The sequence below is a fragment of the Pygocentrus nattereri genome, chromosome 5, assembly GCF_015220715.1.
Source record: "Pygocentrus nattereri isolate fPygNat1 chromosome 5, fPygNat1.pri, whole genome shotgun sequence".
NCBI classification, from domain to species: Eukaryota; Metazoa; Chordata; class Actinopteri; order Characiformes; family Serrasalmidae; genus Pygocentrus; species Pygocentrus nattereri.
In genome coordinates this window covers 21,758,211-21,776,272 of record NC_051215.1, presented here as the reverse complement: position 1 = coordinate 21,776,272, position 18,062 = coordinate 21,758,211, and the positions used below count along the sequence as shown (strand labels likewise).

General features: G+C 40.4%; 1 protein-coding gene across 1 annotated transcript; it reads left to right on the top strand.

Annotated features, from left to right (window-relative positions):
• The first annotated feature begins 2,250 nt into the window (after positions 1-2,250).
• LOC108430263 (zinc transporter ZIP9) lies at positions 2,251-16,400 on the top strand. The gene is made up of 7 exons (XM_017702637.2): positions 2,251-2,587; positions 4,524-4,629; positions 6,358-6,531; positions 7,746-7,814; positions 10,062-10,147; positions 11,711-11,845; positions 14,324-16,400. The coding sequence occupies exons 1-7, from the start codon at positions 2,492-2,494 to the stop codon at positions 14,579-14,581; spliced, it is 924 nt and encodes a 307-aa protein (XP_017558126.1). The 5' UTR covers positions 2,251-2,491; the 3' UTR covers positions 14,582-16,400.
• Positions 16,401-18,062: the final 1,662 nt, after the last annotated feature.

Genomic DNA, 18,062 nt, shown 5'->3' with positions numbered 1-18,062 from the left:
AACCTCTCCATCTCCAAAAAAAGGCTTCACAGGACGAGGAAGTCTAAACTTTTAACGTGAGTAAATGGAGAAATGCTCTTTTTTTGTAGTTTTAGACCGTTTCTGTTGGTCCATGAAAAAAAGGGCGTCTACCTTTTTCAAACGATGTCAAAAAAATGGGAAACAGAGGATAAAAGATTTTGTCCCGACCACAATGTTATGTAGGTGTCATGTAGCCTTATGAACACACCCTGCAGTAGTGTTACTAAACATAAATAACACCTGACAGATGTTATGTCAACTTGACATCAAAGCTGGCACCTATGGGAATAAGTGTTTTATGAAGGTTTATGTAGGTTTATACGCATTATGTAGCCTTATGAACACTGCCCTACAGTGAAGTGTTACCACATGTTGTAGTGGTCACTGTATTCTAATTGTTTACAGTAATTACAGTGCAATGTCTGGACTGCTATTTTCCGCCACTAATGTCTTGTAGCTGCGGTCAGTAGAGTGCAAGCCTATGACTAGATGACAGGAGGTGATGCGGTTAAAAGCTTTTTGCTACGACACTTTATTTTAAGGAATTTTAAGCTATGTAAATGTGCTAATCGCTCATTTCCGAATGGTAATAACCCTCATGATCAGGTTTTTTGCTGGCCTACAGGCTCGGGACGCCGTGCGCCGGTTCTCTCATCAGTTCATTAGAGTCCCATAGGACTTGGGTATTGCCGTCCCGCTGAGGACTGTTAGACACTGTAAGTGGTGAATGTAGGGATGCTTTATAAATCAGGGTAGAGATACATGGTCCAGAGTTACGATGTGGAGGCAGTGCTTTAAGTACACATCTCCATTGGCTGTTTCTGCTTGCTTAAAAGTCTTTTATTTATTTCATTCGTCTGCGGTTCTTCGTGAGATGGCCCAGTTGCTGCTTACACTGATGTGAGCTATTTGAACTGTTTAATGTGTAAATACTCACTACACTGATCTCATGACAGCTAAGCTGTGTTATGTAAGTGCATCTAGCTCAGAAAGTAAATGTGCATTTTCAACCAAGGTATGTTTTTTGTTTTGTTTTTCTTTTTCTTTTCCTCCCAACACTAAACAGTCCATTTTGGTCCTCACAGCTGTGGAATGATAACTGCTACTCTGCGTTAAACGTTTTTGTATCTCGACTTTCCCTGCCTCTGGAAAAGACTTTTTGTATAACATCGTCCTCCGAATCTTCCATTTCTTTGAACAATAAAATGAGCATTTACTGCTGAAATCTGGAGTTGGCCCTTGATTCTTTTAGCATGGCTCAGTTTGTTGAAAGTGTTGGTTTACTCGACTGAAGTAGCCTTGTAGTTTGGTGAAGAATACACTTAGGCTGAAACTCTTATGGTCAAAAAGCTTATGGTCAAATTTGTAATTTTTCCCCCTCAGTTTCATCTCTGGAGTATCTGTACAATCAGTCACTTTGTAGTTCTACAGTTACAGACTGTAGTCCATCTGTTTCTCTGATACTCTGTTACCCTCTTCTTCAGTAGTCAGGACCCCCATGGAGCCTCACAGAGCAGGTACTATTTGGGTGGTGGATCATTCTCAGTACTGCAGTAAGTGGTGGTGTGTTAGTGTGTGTTGTGCTGGTGCGAGTGGATCAGACATAGCAGTGCTGCTGGAGTTTTTAAACACTGTGTCCACTCACTGTCCACACCCTGTCCACTCTATTAGACACTCCTACCTTATCGGTCCACCTTGTAGATGTAAAGTCAGAGATGATAGCTCACCTGCTGCGCAGTTTGTGTTGGTCATCATCTAGTCCTTCATCAGTGCCCACAGGATGCTGCCCACAGGACGCTGTTGTCTGGATATTTTTGGCTGGTGGACTATTGTCAGTTCAGCAATGAGACTGAGGTGTTTAAAAACCCCAGCAGCACTGCTGTATCTGCTCCACTCGTACCAGCTCAACACACACTAACACACCACCACCCAAATATTACCTGCTCTGTGAGGGTCCATGGGGGTCCTGACCACTGAAGAACAGGGTAAAAGGGGCTAACAAAGTATCAGAGAAACAGATGGACTACAGTCTGTAACTGTAGAACTACAAAGTGCACCTATACAGTAAGTGGAGCTGATCAAATGGACAGTGAGTGTAGAAACAAGGAGGTGGTCGTGATATTTTGGCAGTCTCATGGGGGAGTCTTGTGATTTGCTTCCAGAAACGGAGAAAAGAGGAACAGTCCTGTTCTCTGTATTTGCGCTGCTCGGCCACTAGCGGCCGCTGTTGCGGCTCTTCGGGCGGGCGGTGATGGGATGTGCCCCAGCAGTTAAACGGCGACGTGGAAAGTTTGGTCTGAGCGCTTTAAGTTCTCAACCGAAGCTTTTAGTCCAGATTCTCAACCCTTTCGGCTAATACTTAAACCTGAAAATGGTTCTGTAGCTCGACTAAGTCCGTATATTCAACCTACAGAGTGGGACACCCAGAACCTGCAGAACCGAGCAACAGCAACTCCGTACAGTGAAAGTAATGGACGGAGCGGTGGCGGTTATTTTAATTTCTCTCGCAATGTTCGTGGGATGTTTTCTGCTCGGACTCATTCCGGTGCTCTTCAACTTCTCCCAGGTAAGAAACACGATTGTAATCACTTTACAGCCCAAAGATTCCTCTTTAACTTCTCACTACGGACCAGTTTGGGTGACTACTGGTTAACCTGGAGAAATCTAACGGTTCCTGCCGCAATTAATTCCTTACAAACAGCAAAATCTGCGTTTAGTTTATTGAAGGAAAAAGATTTAGTTATAAGAAACTGAAACCCAGTTACAGTCTCTAACGCTGCCTGCTGACTAGTTTGGGCAGTTTATGCAGAGCAAAGGTCTGATAAGTCACGTAGCGTCTGTTTGTTTGGTTCTTTCACCCGCCAGTAGGGCTAGGAGTCGACTCTAGAAAGAATCGATTCTGCGCAGTGCCCACAAAACACGACTTTCCACAACACAGACGGACAGTCCGGCTGCATTTTACTTCAGATAAAGTGGAAAACAACATAGAAACGTAAGATTCAAAATGGCTTAAAATCAAACAAAATTCCCAGCGACAAAAATATATACAGCTGAATGCGTTTTCAGACCAAGATCAGATTAGTTTGGCCCCCTAAAGTCAGCCAAGTTAGTAGCTTAGTTTAGTTCCTTTATATTTCCGTGCTAAGGTCAAATCTAACTGATAGCGGTGTCATTATCTATGCCTTTTGCTTTGCAACCGAGATTAATGTGTGCAATCGGTTCTTTGAATCGACTCCCCTTTCACTACGGAATCGGAATCAGAATCGAATTTCTGGACTCGAACAACACAACCTCCCAAACTGTGCTCACTTTAAAAACATGGTTCTTCAGGGTTCTTTAGTAAAGACAGTGGTTCTATATACAACCGTGGACACTGAGAGAACCATTTACATGCTTTGCGTTGTAGAATGTGTTGTATGTGGTTCTGTGGTGTAGGATTTTTTTGATAATGGTTCTATTTAGCACCAAAAAGGGTGTCTGCTGCTGTTACTGTGTCAGTCTTTGTATACTATAGAAAAAAAATAACCATGTACAAAACATTCTCTATCAATCTTAAGAACCATTTCAGCCTGCACACGGTTCTTTAAGTGTTCATGATTATATATATATATATATATATATATATATATATATATATATATATATATATATATATATATATATATATATGAGTGAGTGTGTGTGTTTGTATGTGTATGTATATATATATGTATGTGTGTGTGTGTGTGTGTATGTATGTGTGTATATATATATATATATATATATATATATATATATATATATATATATATATAATGTGTGTGTATGTGTGTGTGTGTGTGTGTGTATATGTGTGTATATGTATGTCTATATGTGCACCAAAATAGTACCTGCTCTGTGAGGGTCCAGGGGGTTCCTGACCACTGAAGAACAGGGTAAAAGGGGGTAACAAATTATGCAAAGAAACAGTTTGCTTCCCCCAATTGTATTAATGTTATTCCAACGTTGTTTCTTTACAGTGGTGGTGATGGGAACCAGGGGTTGCCATGACTACAACACAAATATAGACATTTTATTTACCATCCAGAACCACCAGTGAACCCACATGAGTCTTCTGAGTTTATATGGAATGTTGATGATGGGAAAACAGTGGAAAATCTGGAATAATAAGTTTTCTTTGGGCCTATTTTGCCACACAGCATCCTGCATATTATCCCTCCACCATGAATGGAGTTTAAGTTCTCTAAACTATCATAAAACAGTCTCAGTCATCAGGCAGTGAATTCATAACCGTTTCATGTAAGAACTTTCTTTGAGGGAGCTTTTAGAGGTGGATGTCTGGTTCCTATCACCACCACTGTGAGGAATTCTGACTTGGTAAGTTTCTCTAGAACGGAGCGTTTTACACCAAACTCTGACTCTGAACGCCTCTGAAGGTCTTAAGTGTTTAATCATACAGTAATAACATAACAGCTGCAGTTCCTCTTTAAATGCTAAAAGGTTTTTAAAATTCTGTTCCACAGCAGAAGCTACAGTTTGTGAGCGTGCTGGGGGCGGGGCTGCTGTGTGGCACCGCCCTCGCCATCATCATCCCAGAGGGAGTGGAGTTGGTGGAGGAGTCATGGAGAGGTAAGAAAGACTGGCATCTCTATTCAACTTCCAACTACTTCCGTCTGTCCTTCCTGTATTACAGTGTTTCAGAGGAGATGGCTTTTCTGGCAGAGCCCCCTCAGTAGCACGGTGATGGATTTGGATCCATTGTTATTCAGCCTTTGTGCTTCCTCTGTTTCCCATATTTCATTACATCCTGTGGGAGGCTTGATCAGTCGCTTACATACAGCCGGACTCTACAGGCCTGCAGTGTGCAGTTAACTGTTAACTGTTCACAGCTGGAACTGCTGCATCACACAGTCGGAGCCACTTTAACCCAGTTACACACAGAGAGACTCTGTGTTAGCGAGTTACACACAGAAGGACTCTGTGTTAGTGAGTTACACACAGAGAGACTCTGTGTTAGTGAGTTACACACAGAGGGACTCTGTTAGTGAGTTACACACAGAAGGACTCTGTGTTAGTGAGTTACACACAGAGGGACTCTGTGTTAGTGAGTTACACACAGAAGGACTCTGTGTTAGTGAGTTACACACAGAGGGACTCTGTATTGGTGAGTTACACACAGAGGGACTCTGTGTTAGTTACACACAGGGGGGCTCTGTGTTGGTTAGTTACACACAGGGGGGCTCTGTGTTGGTGAGTTACACACAGGGGGGCTCTGTGTTGGTGAGTTACACACAGGAAGTTACACATGAGAGCAAATAATAAAGTGCTGAGCTGTAGCTTCACTTACTGACCTCCTTTCTTTCATTCTTCCTTTTCTTTCTTTTTCTTTCCTTCTTTCTTTCTTTCTGTCGTTCTTTTTTTCCTTTCTTTCTGTCATTCTTTTTTTTCCTTTCTTTCTGTCGTTCTTTTTTTCCTTTCTTTCTGTCGTTCTTTATCTTCCTTTTGTTTTTTCCTTCTTTTTCTTTTGTTCTTTCGTTATTTCTTTCTTTGTCATTCTTTCTTTTTTCTTTCTGTTCTTTCTGTCATTCTTTCTTTTTTCTTTCTGTTCTTTCTTTCATTCTTTCTTTTTTCTTTTCTTTCTCCCTTTCTTCCTTTTCTTCCTTCCTTTTTCTTTATTTCCTTCTGTTGTGTTTTTTCCTTTCTTTCTTTCTGTTGTTCTTTCTTTCTCCCTTTAGTTTTTTCCTTCTTTTTTTCTTTCTTTGTCATTCTTTATTTTTCTTTTGTTCGTTAGTTGTTCTTTGTCATTCTTTCTTTTTTCTTTCTTTTGTTCTTTGTTTCTTTTTTCTTTTTCTTTCATTTTCTTTTTCTTTCTTTCTAGCTCTCTTCTGTCTTTCTTTCTTTTGTTTCTTTCTTTTGATCTTTTTTTGTTCTTTCTTTCTGTCGTTCTTTCATTCTTTGTTCATTCTCTCTTTCTTTTTTCTTTCTTTTGTTCTTTCTTTCATTCTTTCTTTCAGCTTTTTTTCTTTCTTTCTTTCTGATGGTTTTTTCTTTCTTTCTTTCTTTCTTTCTTTCTTTCTTTCTTTCTTTCTGATGGTTTTTTCTTTCTTTCTTTCTTTCTTTTATTCTTTCTTGTATCTTTCTTTCTTTCTTTTATTCTTTCTTGTATATTTCTTTCTGTCTTTCATTCTTTCATTCATTCTTTCTTTCTTCCTTCAGTCCAGACTGCAGCCATAAAGCTCAAACTAAATCTGAGAACCAGGTTCGGGTTGGGTCAGTGCAGGTGGAGGGGGAGGGGGAGGGGTTGCATGTGTTTTTGCCTGAAGCTAATTCCTCCTCGTGCTTCTTCTGCCTCCACAGATTCGCTCTGCTCTGGTGTCACAGCCAGACTGAACAGCTCAGACTCCAACTCGACTCTTGAGCCGTCTGCGGCGACAGGACTGCGTCCACACGTCTTCATAGGAGCATCTCTTGTTCTGGGCTTCACTCTGATGTTTGTGGTGGACCAGATTGCCAATTACTGTTCTGCACAAGGTGAAGGGCAGCTGTGTGTTGTCTGATCACAGTTAGGAGTCACGTTCTTCATACAGTCTCTCTCTGAGACCTCCAATCTGTGTGTGTGTGTGTGTATATATATTCCATCTGCATAAATATGATACGACTTCATCTAACTTTTATAGAATTGTGTTTATTCTTGCTTCTTATTTTGCTACACAGTAATGCAGCTGTGCTTTATTACAGTGACTCAGACCTTCAGGTCAGGTTAATGTTTTCTCTGCTGTAGTGCATCATCAGCTGACTGTCAGCCCTCCTCAGACTCCTCTAGGACTCATCCATGCTCTGCTTATAATTGCAGTCGCTCATTTACAAAATTCCTTACAGTCTAATAAAGAAAGTCCCCACCGGGGTCAGTTGCAGTCGCCTCCTGTTTGGACTTCCTGATAAATTGGGCATGTCAAACTGGGCACCTTCATGGCCAAAGTGCTGCAGAGGTCAGCATTTAGCCTCATTTGATGCTCTGAATTCAGTTCATTAAGGCTTTGTTAATTAGTTGATGAATCAGGTGTGTTTAATGAGCCCATGTGCTGAAGTCTGCAGTGTTTTGGCCCACGAGGACTGAGGCCTGACAGATGTGAGGGAACTTTAATAGACTACAGTACATACAAAATCCAATCACTTAGATGTAAACAGAGATTCAGGGCGGTTTGGTGGTGGGTGATGGGAACCAGGTGTCGCCATGACAACAACACAGATATAGACATTTTATTTACCATCCAGAACCACTAGAGAACCTACACAAGACTTCTGAGGTTATATGGAGTGTTGATGATGGGAGAATAGTGATAAATATGAGATAATAAGTTTTCTTTGGGGACTATTTTGCCTCACAGCACCCTGCATGTATCCCTCACCATGAATACACTTATACGTTTTAAACCAGTAGCTTATGTCAAACTGTCGTAGAACAGTGTCATCAGGCAGTGAATTCATAACCATGTCATGTAGAAACTTTCTGTCAGGGAGCTTTTAGAGGTGGACGTCTGGTTCCTATCACCAACACTTTGAACAATTCTGAATAGAGCGTTTCACACCAAACCACTCTGAATGACTCTGTTTACAACCAGAAATTGCTCTGCAAATGTCACCCTCAGAATCATCTATTTCATAATTATTTCTGTGTATCAAAATATGACAGGCAGTGTAACTACCGGGCTTTATTCTGTGTCTGTGTGATTCTCCTCATTTAGTCTCACGACCAAGCATATATAGCGGCAGCGGCATCACAGCCACGCTGGGTCTCATCATCCATGCTGCAGGTACAGTTTACAACTCATGCATTTCCTCTGTTACACTTCACAGCACGCAGCATGCTTCCCGCAGTGATTAGACAAAATAAAGACAGCGCTGCAGGTCTCTGAGTCCAGCCTGAACACGGACAGCAGGTTTACTTTTCAGTGTCGACTGCCGTGCTGCGCCTGTTCATCAAGAACTCTTCGGTCTGTATTCCAACAAAGAGAGGAGACAGATAAGCACTGTCTGAAAATCTCCCTCCAGCCACGACTCGCTCTGTCTGCAGCCTCTATTCAGTACTCTATTCTGCTTCTCCTTTATCACCAGCAGGTATTAAATTCCTGCTCTTTTATGCTGTCTGGGTCAAGAGGAAGTATTGCCGGGAATAATATTTATTTTCACATTTGGCAAGACACCCTTATTCTCCAAAGTTACAGAGAAAAGAGCGCAGTGCTGAATGATGTATGAACAGCCTGTTGTCCCATATGGGAAAATAATACACTCCAAATATATTTATCTAATATGTATGAAAATGGCCAAAAAATATATTTTTTAAAAGCATTTATTTGTATTTTTTATTTTATTTTTAATTGTACATAGTTTTAATAAAGGTCACTGATATGAGCCGTACTGACTTTACATTAACCATGTCCGTCTGCAATCAGACTCTCACACACTGTACTTGACATAAACAAGATATCAGATCATAACAGAGTATCAGTACCTACAGCCCTCGCTTCTGTCCTGTTAAAGGACCATTTGATCAGATTTAAAATGAAGAGACTGGAACACAAACTCATTTCTAAAGATATCAGGCAGTGAAGTGAATTAAACTGGATTTTGGCTGTTTTCATACAGTTTTTTTCAACAGATTTGATTTTATTTATTTTTGTATGGTACATGTCTATGTGTAATATTTTAAATATACAGTATACATTTTAAAATAAATTATTTTAAACTATATTTAGTTAATATGTAAAAATATTCTGAAATATACTTTAAATATATAAAAATACACATCCATATATTGTTTCTATATGGACTGCAATGACCAAGCAAGCCAGGATTTCAGCACAACTAGTGAATCAACTTCAGTGTGTGGAGAAAAGTTTATTTACATATCATTTGCAATGGGCACCCACCACTGTGCCCTCATTTACATTTAATTTAAATGAAGCAAGACAAATTCCTGCAGATGTTTTTGTTTTAAATGTTTTAAACATAGATTTTAAAGCTCTGCTGTTGGTTTTCAAAGCTCTAAATGACCTTAAAGCTCCTGAATGTCTGTCTGTTTATGATCTGTGTGTGTGTGTGTGTGTGTGTGTGTGTGTGTGTGTGTGTGTGTGTGTGTGTGTGAGAGAAACTGTATGCCTCTGTAACTCGGCGCTTCAGTAAAGCTCTACGCCTCTTTGGTCTTTATCTTTTTAATCTGATCTGTTGTCTTATGATTTTAAACGAATACTTTAGTTTATTCTGTTACTGTTCATCTTTATCAACTGTTTGTAAAGCACTTTGAGCTCCCATCAGAATAAAAGAGCTCTATAAATAAAGATTATTAATATTAACAGTGAACCAGTAAAACTAACGTGTTCATTTGGGTAAATAAATCTGAACCATTTCACATCAAACCACTCTGTTTACATCTCACACACTGAGTCATGCAGAGACTTTGGAAAATCAGTGGAGTTCCCCTTTAACTCCGTCATCTTTGGAGTGGATTTGACCTCATTTAGGGTTTAACATCCCTTGACTTTGACATGTTTTTACTTCATATTTAATGACTTTCCTCATGATACGATGGAGGGGGGATCACGATTCCCACGGGAATTTTAATATTTGATATTTAGTGAGGTTTAAATTGCTGGGGTCAAATTATCCCCAAGGATAGATGATGTCAGTAAATTTGAGGATAACAGGAGGGATAAGATTTTCAATGAACAGTTTTTAACAATTTGTAAAAGTTAATTTATGCAATACATTTTCTGTTTACAGTATTGTCTGTGTAAAGTTCTCTCTGGTGTAATTTTACGAGAAGAAAACAACAAAACTACTTCATTTGCATTTTTCATGTTGAAATCTGGACTCCTGGACTCCAACCGGACTGTCATTAGAGTTGCAAGTGATGAGCAATATTCCTTGTACAGCATTGCAGACAGTACAGTTTCACTTTCCATGTCTCATGTAGAGGTTCAGTAGGAGTGAAAGCCTGTTTTCAGTGAACTGAGTCGAATTTCTCATTCCTGTGTATCTGCTGTGTATCTGTTTCCGTGTAGCTGACGGTGTCGCTCTTGGTGCAGCTGTGGCTTCTTCTGAAGTGTCAGTTCAGGTTATTGTGTTCTTCGCTGTGATTTTGCACAAGGTAAGACATGCCGCTGGCTGGGAAAGCACCACTGTTGTAACAAAACCTTGTACTTCCAAAATACTACCCCATTTCCAAAAAAGTTGGGATGCAAATCATTTGCAAATCAAAAGCATATGTTTTATTGAAAATAGTACAGAAACAACATATCAATTGTTAAAACTGAGAAATTTAGTTTTTTGAAAAATGTCAACAACTGGGGCCTGAGGAAGTGAGGAGATGCTGCTGTAGTTTTGAAAGTGAATGTTTTTTGTTCTTGTTTAATACAGGATTTCAGCTGCTTATCAATTCAGGGTCTCCTCTGTTGTATTTTTCATTTAGTGCCAAATCAATGAGCGAAATATTCAATTCAGTGGTGACAGGTCTGGACTGCAGACAGGTCTCTTTTAATCAGGAGCACTGCTGTTGTAATTAATGCACAATGTGGTTTGACATCGTCTTGCTGAAATAATCAAGGCTTTCTCTGAAAAAGACATCGTCTGGACGGCAGCATATGTTGCCAAAACATCACAAAATATCTTTCAGCATTAATGGTGCCTTCACAGATGTGCACGTCACCTGTGCCATGTGCACTAATGCTCCCCTAAACCATCATCAATACTGGCTTTTGAACTGTGCACTGATAACAAGCTGAGTGGTCTTTAACCCGGAGGACACAGTGTCCATGGTTTCCTAAAAGAATTTCAAATGTTGATTTTTTTTTGGGCCACAGGACACTTTTCCACTTCCCCTCAGTCTATTTTAAATGAGCTCAGAGAAGGTGGCAGCGTTTCTGGATCCTGTTTATATTTGGTTTCTTCTTTGTGTTTTAGAGTTTTAACTTGCATTTTGGATGCAGTGCTGAACTGTTTTCACAGACAGTGGTTTTCAGAAGTGTTTCTGAGCCCATGCAGTGATTTCCACTATAGAATCATGTCTGTTTTTAATGCAGTGCCATCTAAGGGCCCAAAGATCACGGCCAGCAAATACTGGTTTTTGGCCTCGTCCCTTACAAACAGAAATTTCTCCAGATTCAGTCTTTTAATGATATTATGTACTGTAGACAATGAAAAGCAGAAGTTCTTTGCTGTTTTATGTTGAGAAATGTTCTTCTTCAATTGTTGCACTATTTGATGGTGCGGTCTTTCACAGAGTGGTGAATCCCTCCTCATCTTTTCTTAGCATCATACAACTTTACCAGCCTTTTTTCCCCCCCGTCCCAACTTTTTTTGGAACATGTTGTTGGCATCAAATTCAAAATGTGCAGATATTTTTCAAAAAACATAAAATTTCTCATTTTCAATATTTGATTTGCTATCTTTGAAGCATTTTAATGAAATATAGGGTTTAAATGATTAGCACGTCATTGCATTTTTTTTTTTTTTTTACATTTTTCACAGTGTCCCAAGTTTTTTGGATATGGAGCTGTATGTAGGCAAGGTCTTTTCAAAGACTGTTAAAGAAAAAAAAAACGAATAAACAAAAATATTACTAGGTGTTTCTTATGACAGGAACCAGAAAACTTTTCTGGTACAGAAATCTGCTTTGTATGAAAGTCTGAGTTGTCTCTCTCCGTGTCCTTAGGCTCCGGCTGCATTCGGTCTTGTCTCCTTCCTCTTACACGCCGGCTTGGAGAAGAGCACAATTCAGAAGCATTTACTGGCTTTCTCGGCTGCAGCTCCACTGCTGGCTGTTAGCACCTACTTCATCCTGAGCATGGTAAGGAAACCCAGACAGCACTGCAAACGTTTCTCAGCTGCATTTGCCACTAACTAAAATTGAGCACAGTGTTAGTTCAATAGTGCAATAATTTGTTGCTGTAAATTGCGATAATAAATAATGAACAGTTTCATTCTGTAACTGGTGACATCACTAATGGAGTGCTTATTCTGTGACGGTGCTTCTACACTGATCAGGCAGAACATTCTGACCACCTCCTTGTTTCTTCGCTCATTGTACATTTTATCAGCTCTACTTACTGTATAGGTTCACTTTGTACAACCCCAATGAAGTTGGGACGTTGTCTAAAACATAAATAAAAACATAATACGATGATTTGCAAATCCTTTCCAACCTATATTTAATTGAATACACTACAAAGACAAGATATTTAATGTTCAAACGGATAAATTTATTGTTGTGCAAATATTGTGTGGTTGGGATAGTGTAGTGGTTAACACCTCTGCCTTCTACACTGTAGACTGGGGTTCAATCCCCACCTGGGTAAACACCCTACACTATACCAATAAGAGTCCTTGGGCAAGACTCCTAACACCACCTTGGCCTACCTGTGTAAAAAAATGATCAAATTGTAAGTCGCTCTGGACAAGAGCGTCAGCCAAATGCCGTAAATGTAAATATTCACTTATTTTGAATTTGATGCCTGCAACAGGTTCCAAAGAAGTTGGGACAGGGGAATGTTTACTGCTGTGTTACATCACCTTTCCTTTTAACAACACTCAATAAGCGTTTGGGAACTGAGGACACTAATTGTTGAAGCTTTGTAGGTGGAATTCTTTCCCATTCCTGCTTGATGTACAACTTCAGTTGCTCAACAGTCCGGGGTCTCCGTTGTTGTATTTTGTGCTTCATAATGCGCCACACATTTTCAATGGGAGACAGGTCTGGACTGCAGGCAGAACTTTGTGTTGATAACAATCCGGACAGTCCTTTTCCTCTTTTGCCCAGGGAACCCGACGTCCATGATTTCCAAAAACAATTTGAAATGTGGACTCGTCAGACCACAGGACACTTTTCCACTTTGCGTCAGTCCATCTCAGATGAGCTCGGGCCCAGAGAAGCCGGTGGCGTTTCTGAGTGTTGTTGATATATGGCTTTCACTTTGCATGGCAGAGTTTTAACTTGCACTTGTAGATGGAGCGACGAACTGTGTTCACTGACAGTGGTTTTCTGAAGTGTTCCTGTGGGAATATCCGTTACAGAATGATGTCGGGTTTTAATGCAGTCCTGCCTGAGGGATCGAAGGTCACGGGCATTCAATGTTGGTTTTCTGCCTTGCCGCTTACTTGCAGAGATTTCTCCAGATTCTCTGAATCTTTTGATGATATTATGGACTGTAGATGATGAAATCCCTAAATTCCTTGTAATTGCACGTTGAGAAATGTTGTTCTTAAACTGTTGGAATATTTGCTCACTCAGTTGTTCAGTGGTGAACCTCACTCCATCCTTGCTTGTGAACGACTGAGCCTTTCAGGGATGCTCTCTTTATACCCAATCATAACACTCACCTGTTTCCAATTAACCCGTTCCCCTGTGGAATGTTCCAAACAGGTGTTTTCACAAAAAGTGAATATTTGCAAAAAACAAAGTTTATCCGTTTGAACATTAAATATCTTGTCTTTGTAGTGTATTCAATTGAATATAGGTTGAAAAGGATTTGCAAATCATCATATTCTGTTTTTATTTGTGTTTACACAACGTCCCAACTTCACTGGAATTGGGGTTGTAGTTGTACAGTTACAGACTGTAGTCCATCTGTTTCTCTTATACTTTGTTAGCCCCCTTTTACCCTGTTCTTCAGTGGTCAAGACCCCCATGGACCCTCACAGAGCAGGTACTATTTGGGTGGTGGATCGTTCTCAGCACTGCAGTCACACTGACGTGGTGATGGTGTGTTTGTGTGTTGTGCTGGTGCGAGTGGATCAGACACAGCAGTGCTGCTGGAGTTTTAAACATTGTGTCCACTCTCTGTCCACTCTATTAGACACTCCTACCTTGTCCGTCCACCTTGTAGATGTAAAGTCAGAGACGATAGCTCATCTGCTGCTACAGTTTGTGTTGGTCATCCTCTAGTCCTTCATCAGTGGTCACAGGACACTGCCCACAGGATGCTGCTCACAGGACACTGTTGGCTGGATATTTTTGGTTGGTGGATTATTCTCAGTCCAGCAGGGACACTGAGGTGTTAAACAGCACCACCACCACGTCATTGTCACTGCAGTGCTGAGAATGACCCACCACCCAAATAGCACCTGCTCTGTGAGGGTCCATGGGAGCTTGAAAAAATAACAGTAGCAGAACCTTCTTGGTTCTATATAGGACCATATAAAACACATTCTCTGTCAATCTGAAGAACATTTTACCTTCCAAAAAAAACCCTTTAAGCATGCAAATGGTTCTATATTTAACTCTAATTGTTCTAAATAGAACCACATGATGTTCTGTGTCATCCTGCAGACAGGTGGGTCACCACAGCACCGCCTCAGCGCTACAGGGATTGGGATGCTGGTCTCCGCTGGAACATTCCTCTATGTGGCTACAGTGCATGTATTGCCAGAGATTAACAGCAGGGGGCAGCAGAGGACCACCCATTTCCACCACCATGCAGGCTCAGGGCCCTATCAGCAGGGGGCGATGGGTGTCTTGGAAAGCATCACCCTGATCACAGGAGCTGCTCTACCTGTCCTTCTGGCTCTTGGGCTGCCTGATGACTGAATGACCCTCACAGACTGTTACGCCGCCAGAGATGATTAATAGAATTGTAATAATAGAACTGTAAACACACTTTAGGCTTTATGGCTGTTTGTGATTGATTATTCGTTTTTGTTTACGATTAACGAGACTTCCCAGTCCTCAAACTTTTGTTTTTAAATAAATCATCCCCTTGGAGTTATAAGGTTCTGTCTAAGGTTCTGAGCAGCTTTGAGATACTGAGCTTGAAAGATTTTGCATTCTGGACAGCAGAACTGATCTGTGTCTTTCATTCATGACAGTAGCTACGTTCACATTTACAGGGCTCACTGCTCAAATCCGATCGTTTAGGTAACGATCACTCATTTAGGTACGAGATTCTAATCTTTCATTAATGTGATGAACCAGCCTGAAATGAAAAAGGTGAGATGAGCTGCTTTTCCACCATTTACAGGCTTTAACTTCTGTTCAGCGCTGTTGCCATGGTAACGCTAAATGATGGTCACACGCAGTTGGAAAAGCACATGAATTCCAAACTGAGCATCACATTAAGGTCACATGACCATAAATCAGATACGTATCCGATCTAGGACCACGTATGAAAGTGGCTCAGGTCGGATTTGTCGGATTTTGGACAGATCAGATTTGTGTCCACACAGCCCTGAAAACATCAGATCTGAGTCACATTAGGGCAAAAAATCAGATTTGTGACAATTTAACCTGATAATGTGATTGTAGCCAATGACAGACACCCTAAATGTGTTCTGAATGTACAAAATCAAAATCCTGTCTGAGAGAACCTAAAAAAGTTTTTCAAGCAATGTATTTTGTTTTAAAGCGTAAGTGGTGATGTGTAACAGTGTCTATCAAAAGGTTCAATTTAATGCTTCCTATGACATTTTTATGGCATTTATTTTTATTATTTATTTTTATGACTTTTTTTTCTCATTTTAGGACAGGTCATCTTTTCTTGTTGAAAAAAGTCCTGCAGATTATCGCTGCTGTCCGAACAAAACCTTGTATCTCAACTTTTCATTTTTTTACATAATTAAAAAATACCAGTTGTCTGTTATATTGTGTGTAAATGTTATGATAAGTGGACCAAAGGAAAACTTGGTTCCATTGGCTTAAATTTAAAGTAAATCGTTTTTTTTCCTTCTCCTGTAAAGTTACTGTTTGGGAGACACAGGGTTTTGATTGGCAGCTACATAAAGGTGAATGTTAAATATTGTGTCCAGAGCAGAGGTCAGTTTTAGGTAGAAACCATTCATTTAAGAGTAGCTGAGACAGCAACCAGCTTCTGTAATAAACTGTCCCAGCAGGCCAGTCTAAAGGTGGTGTGAGGTCCAGTTTTGTTTTTGTAAGACGACAGGCAGAAATTCAGCAACGTTTTCATGCTTCATAAAGCTTTATAAATTTTCCTGCTGTCACTGAGCAAAGCAGCGACATGGCAAAGAAGCAGAACCTGATTGGTCCTCTTGAGTGTGTTCAAAGTGCTGACCGGCTCACAGATAGTACCTCATAGAACCAAGTTAAGAGTTTGGACATCTTGGAAACATTTTGTTTTGTAGATATAAGAAGTCACAAAATAAGAATGTGGAAAAACTAAATTTTGACAAAAATGTCAGAACTTTATAATTCCAAGGGAACAAAATATAATTTACATGTGTGTAAGTTTAAATGCAGGTATTCAAGTCATATGCAGTATGCAGTGCTCCCTGCAGGACAGTAATAGCACATTAACAGCTGTTTATCTTTTCAGACCTCACAGATCAAATTCACTCACATGTTCCAAACAAGTGAATAAAAAGTTATTCTGTGTGGCTCAGTCCACAATCACAAACCAATACTGCATCTATTAAAGGGATTTCAGTCAAGGTGAGGGAGGGGTTCACCACTCTGTGATGCACAATCAAATAGTGCAATAAGTCAAGAAGAATGTTTCTCAACAAAATAGCAAAGAACTTCTGCTTTTCATCATCTATGATACATAATATCATTAAAAGATTCAGAGAATCTGGAGAAATCTCTGTATGTAAGGGACCAAAAAACAGTATTAGCTGGCCATGATCTTTGGGCCCTCAAGCTGCACTTCCTTAAAAACAGGCTTGATTCTGTAGTGGAAATCACTGCATGGGCTCAGAAACAATTCTGAAAACCACTGTCTGTGAAAACAGTTCATCACTGCATCTACAAATACAAGTTAAAACAATAAAACACAAAGAAGAAACCAAATATAAACAGGATCCAGAAATGCTGCCACCTTCTCTGGGCCTGAGCTCATTTAAAATGTACTGAGGGGAAGTGGAAAAGTGTCCCTGTGGCCTGAAAAAAAAATCAACATTTGAAATTCTTTTAGGAAATCATGGACACTGTGTCCTCTGGGCTAAAGACCACTCAGCTTGTTATCAGTGCACAGTTCAAAAGCCAGTATTCATGATGGTTTAGGGGGGCATTAGTGCACATGGCATGGGTGACGTGCTCATCTGTGAAGGCACCATTAATACTGAGCAATATATACAGGTTTTTGCAACATATGCTGCCATCCAGACGACGTCTTTTTCAGAGAAGGCCTTGATTATTTCAGCAAGACGATGTCAAACCACATTCTACATGTATTACAGCAGCATTGCTCTGTATTAAGAGTCTGGTTGCTAAACTGACCTGCCTGCAGTCCAAACCTGTCACTACTGTGATAACATTCATCGCTGAACCTGTGATGAATTTGTGGTCTACCGTTATAGGATGTGTAATCTACGTCTCTTTTAGTCTTTGTTTTTTTTTCCAACAAATATTATTAGTCAAAGACCAGTCCTAAAAATATATTTTAAAATGGTATTAATACACTGCTCAAAAAAATAAAGGGAACACTCAAATAACACATCCTAGATCTGAATGAATGAAATATTCTCATTGAATACTTTGTTCTGTACAAAGTTGAATGTGCTGACAACAAAATCACACAAAAATCATCAATGGAAATCAAATTTATTAACCAATGGAGGCCTGGATTTGGAGTCACACACAAAATTAAAGTGGAAAAACACACGACAGGCTGATCCAAGTTTGATGTAATGTCCTTAAAACAAGTCAAAATGAGGCTCAGTATTGTGTGTGGCCTCCATGTTCCTGTACTACAACGACTACAAGACCTCCCGTTGCCTGGGCATGCTCCTGATGAGGTGGCGGGTGGTCTCCTGAGGGATCTCCTCCCAGACCTGGACTAAAGCATCTGCCAACTCCTGGACAGTCTGTGGTGCAACGTGGCGTTGGTGGGTGGAGCGAGACATGATGTCATGCTGAAAGATGTTGCAGGCAGCAGATCACTCTCCACGGCATCTCCCGACTCTGTCACGTCTGTCACATGTGCTCAGTGTGAACCTGCTTTCATCTGTGAAGAACACAGGGCGCCAGTGGAGAATTTGCCAATCCTGGTGTTCTCTGGCAAATGCCAAGCGTCCTGCACGGTGTTGGGCTGTGAGCACAACCCCCATCTGTGGACGTC

Coding starts and splice junctions, on each gene's coding strand:
- LOC108430263 (XM_017702637.2), top strand. CDS start 2,492: ATGGACGGAGCGGTGGCGGTTATTTTAATTTCTCTCGCAATGTTCGTG. Junction 2,588..4,523: donor TGCTCTTCAACTTCTCCCAG/GTAAGAAACACG, acceptor TCTGTTCCACAG/CAGAAGCTACAGTTTGTGAG. Junction 4,630..6,357: donor GGTGGAGGAGTCATGGAGAG/GTAAGAAAGACT, acceptor CTGCCTCCACAG/ATTCGCTCTGCTCTGGTGTC.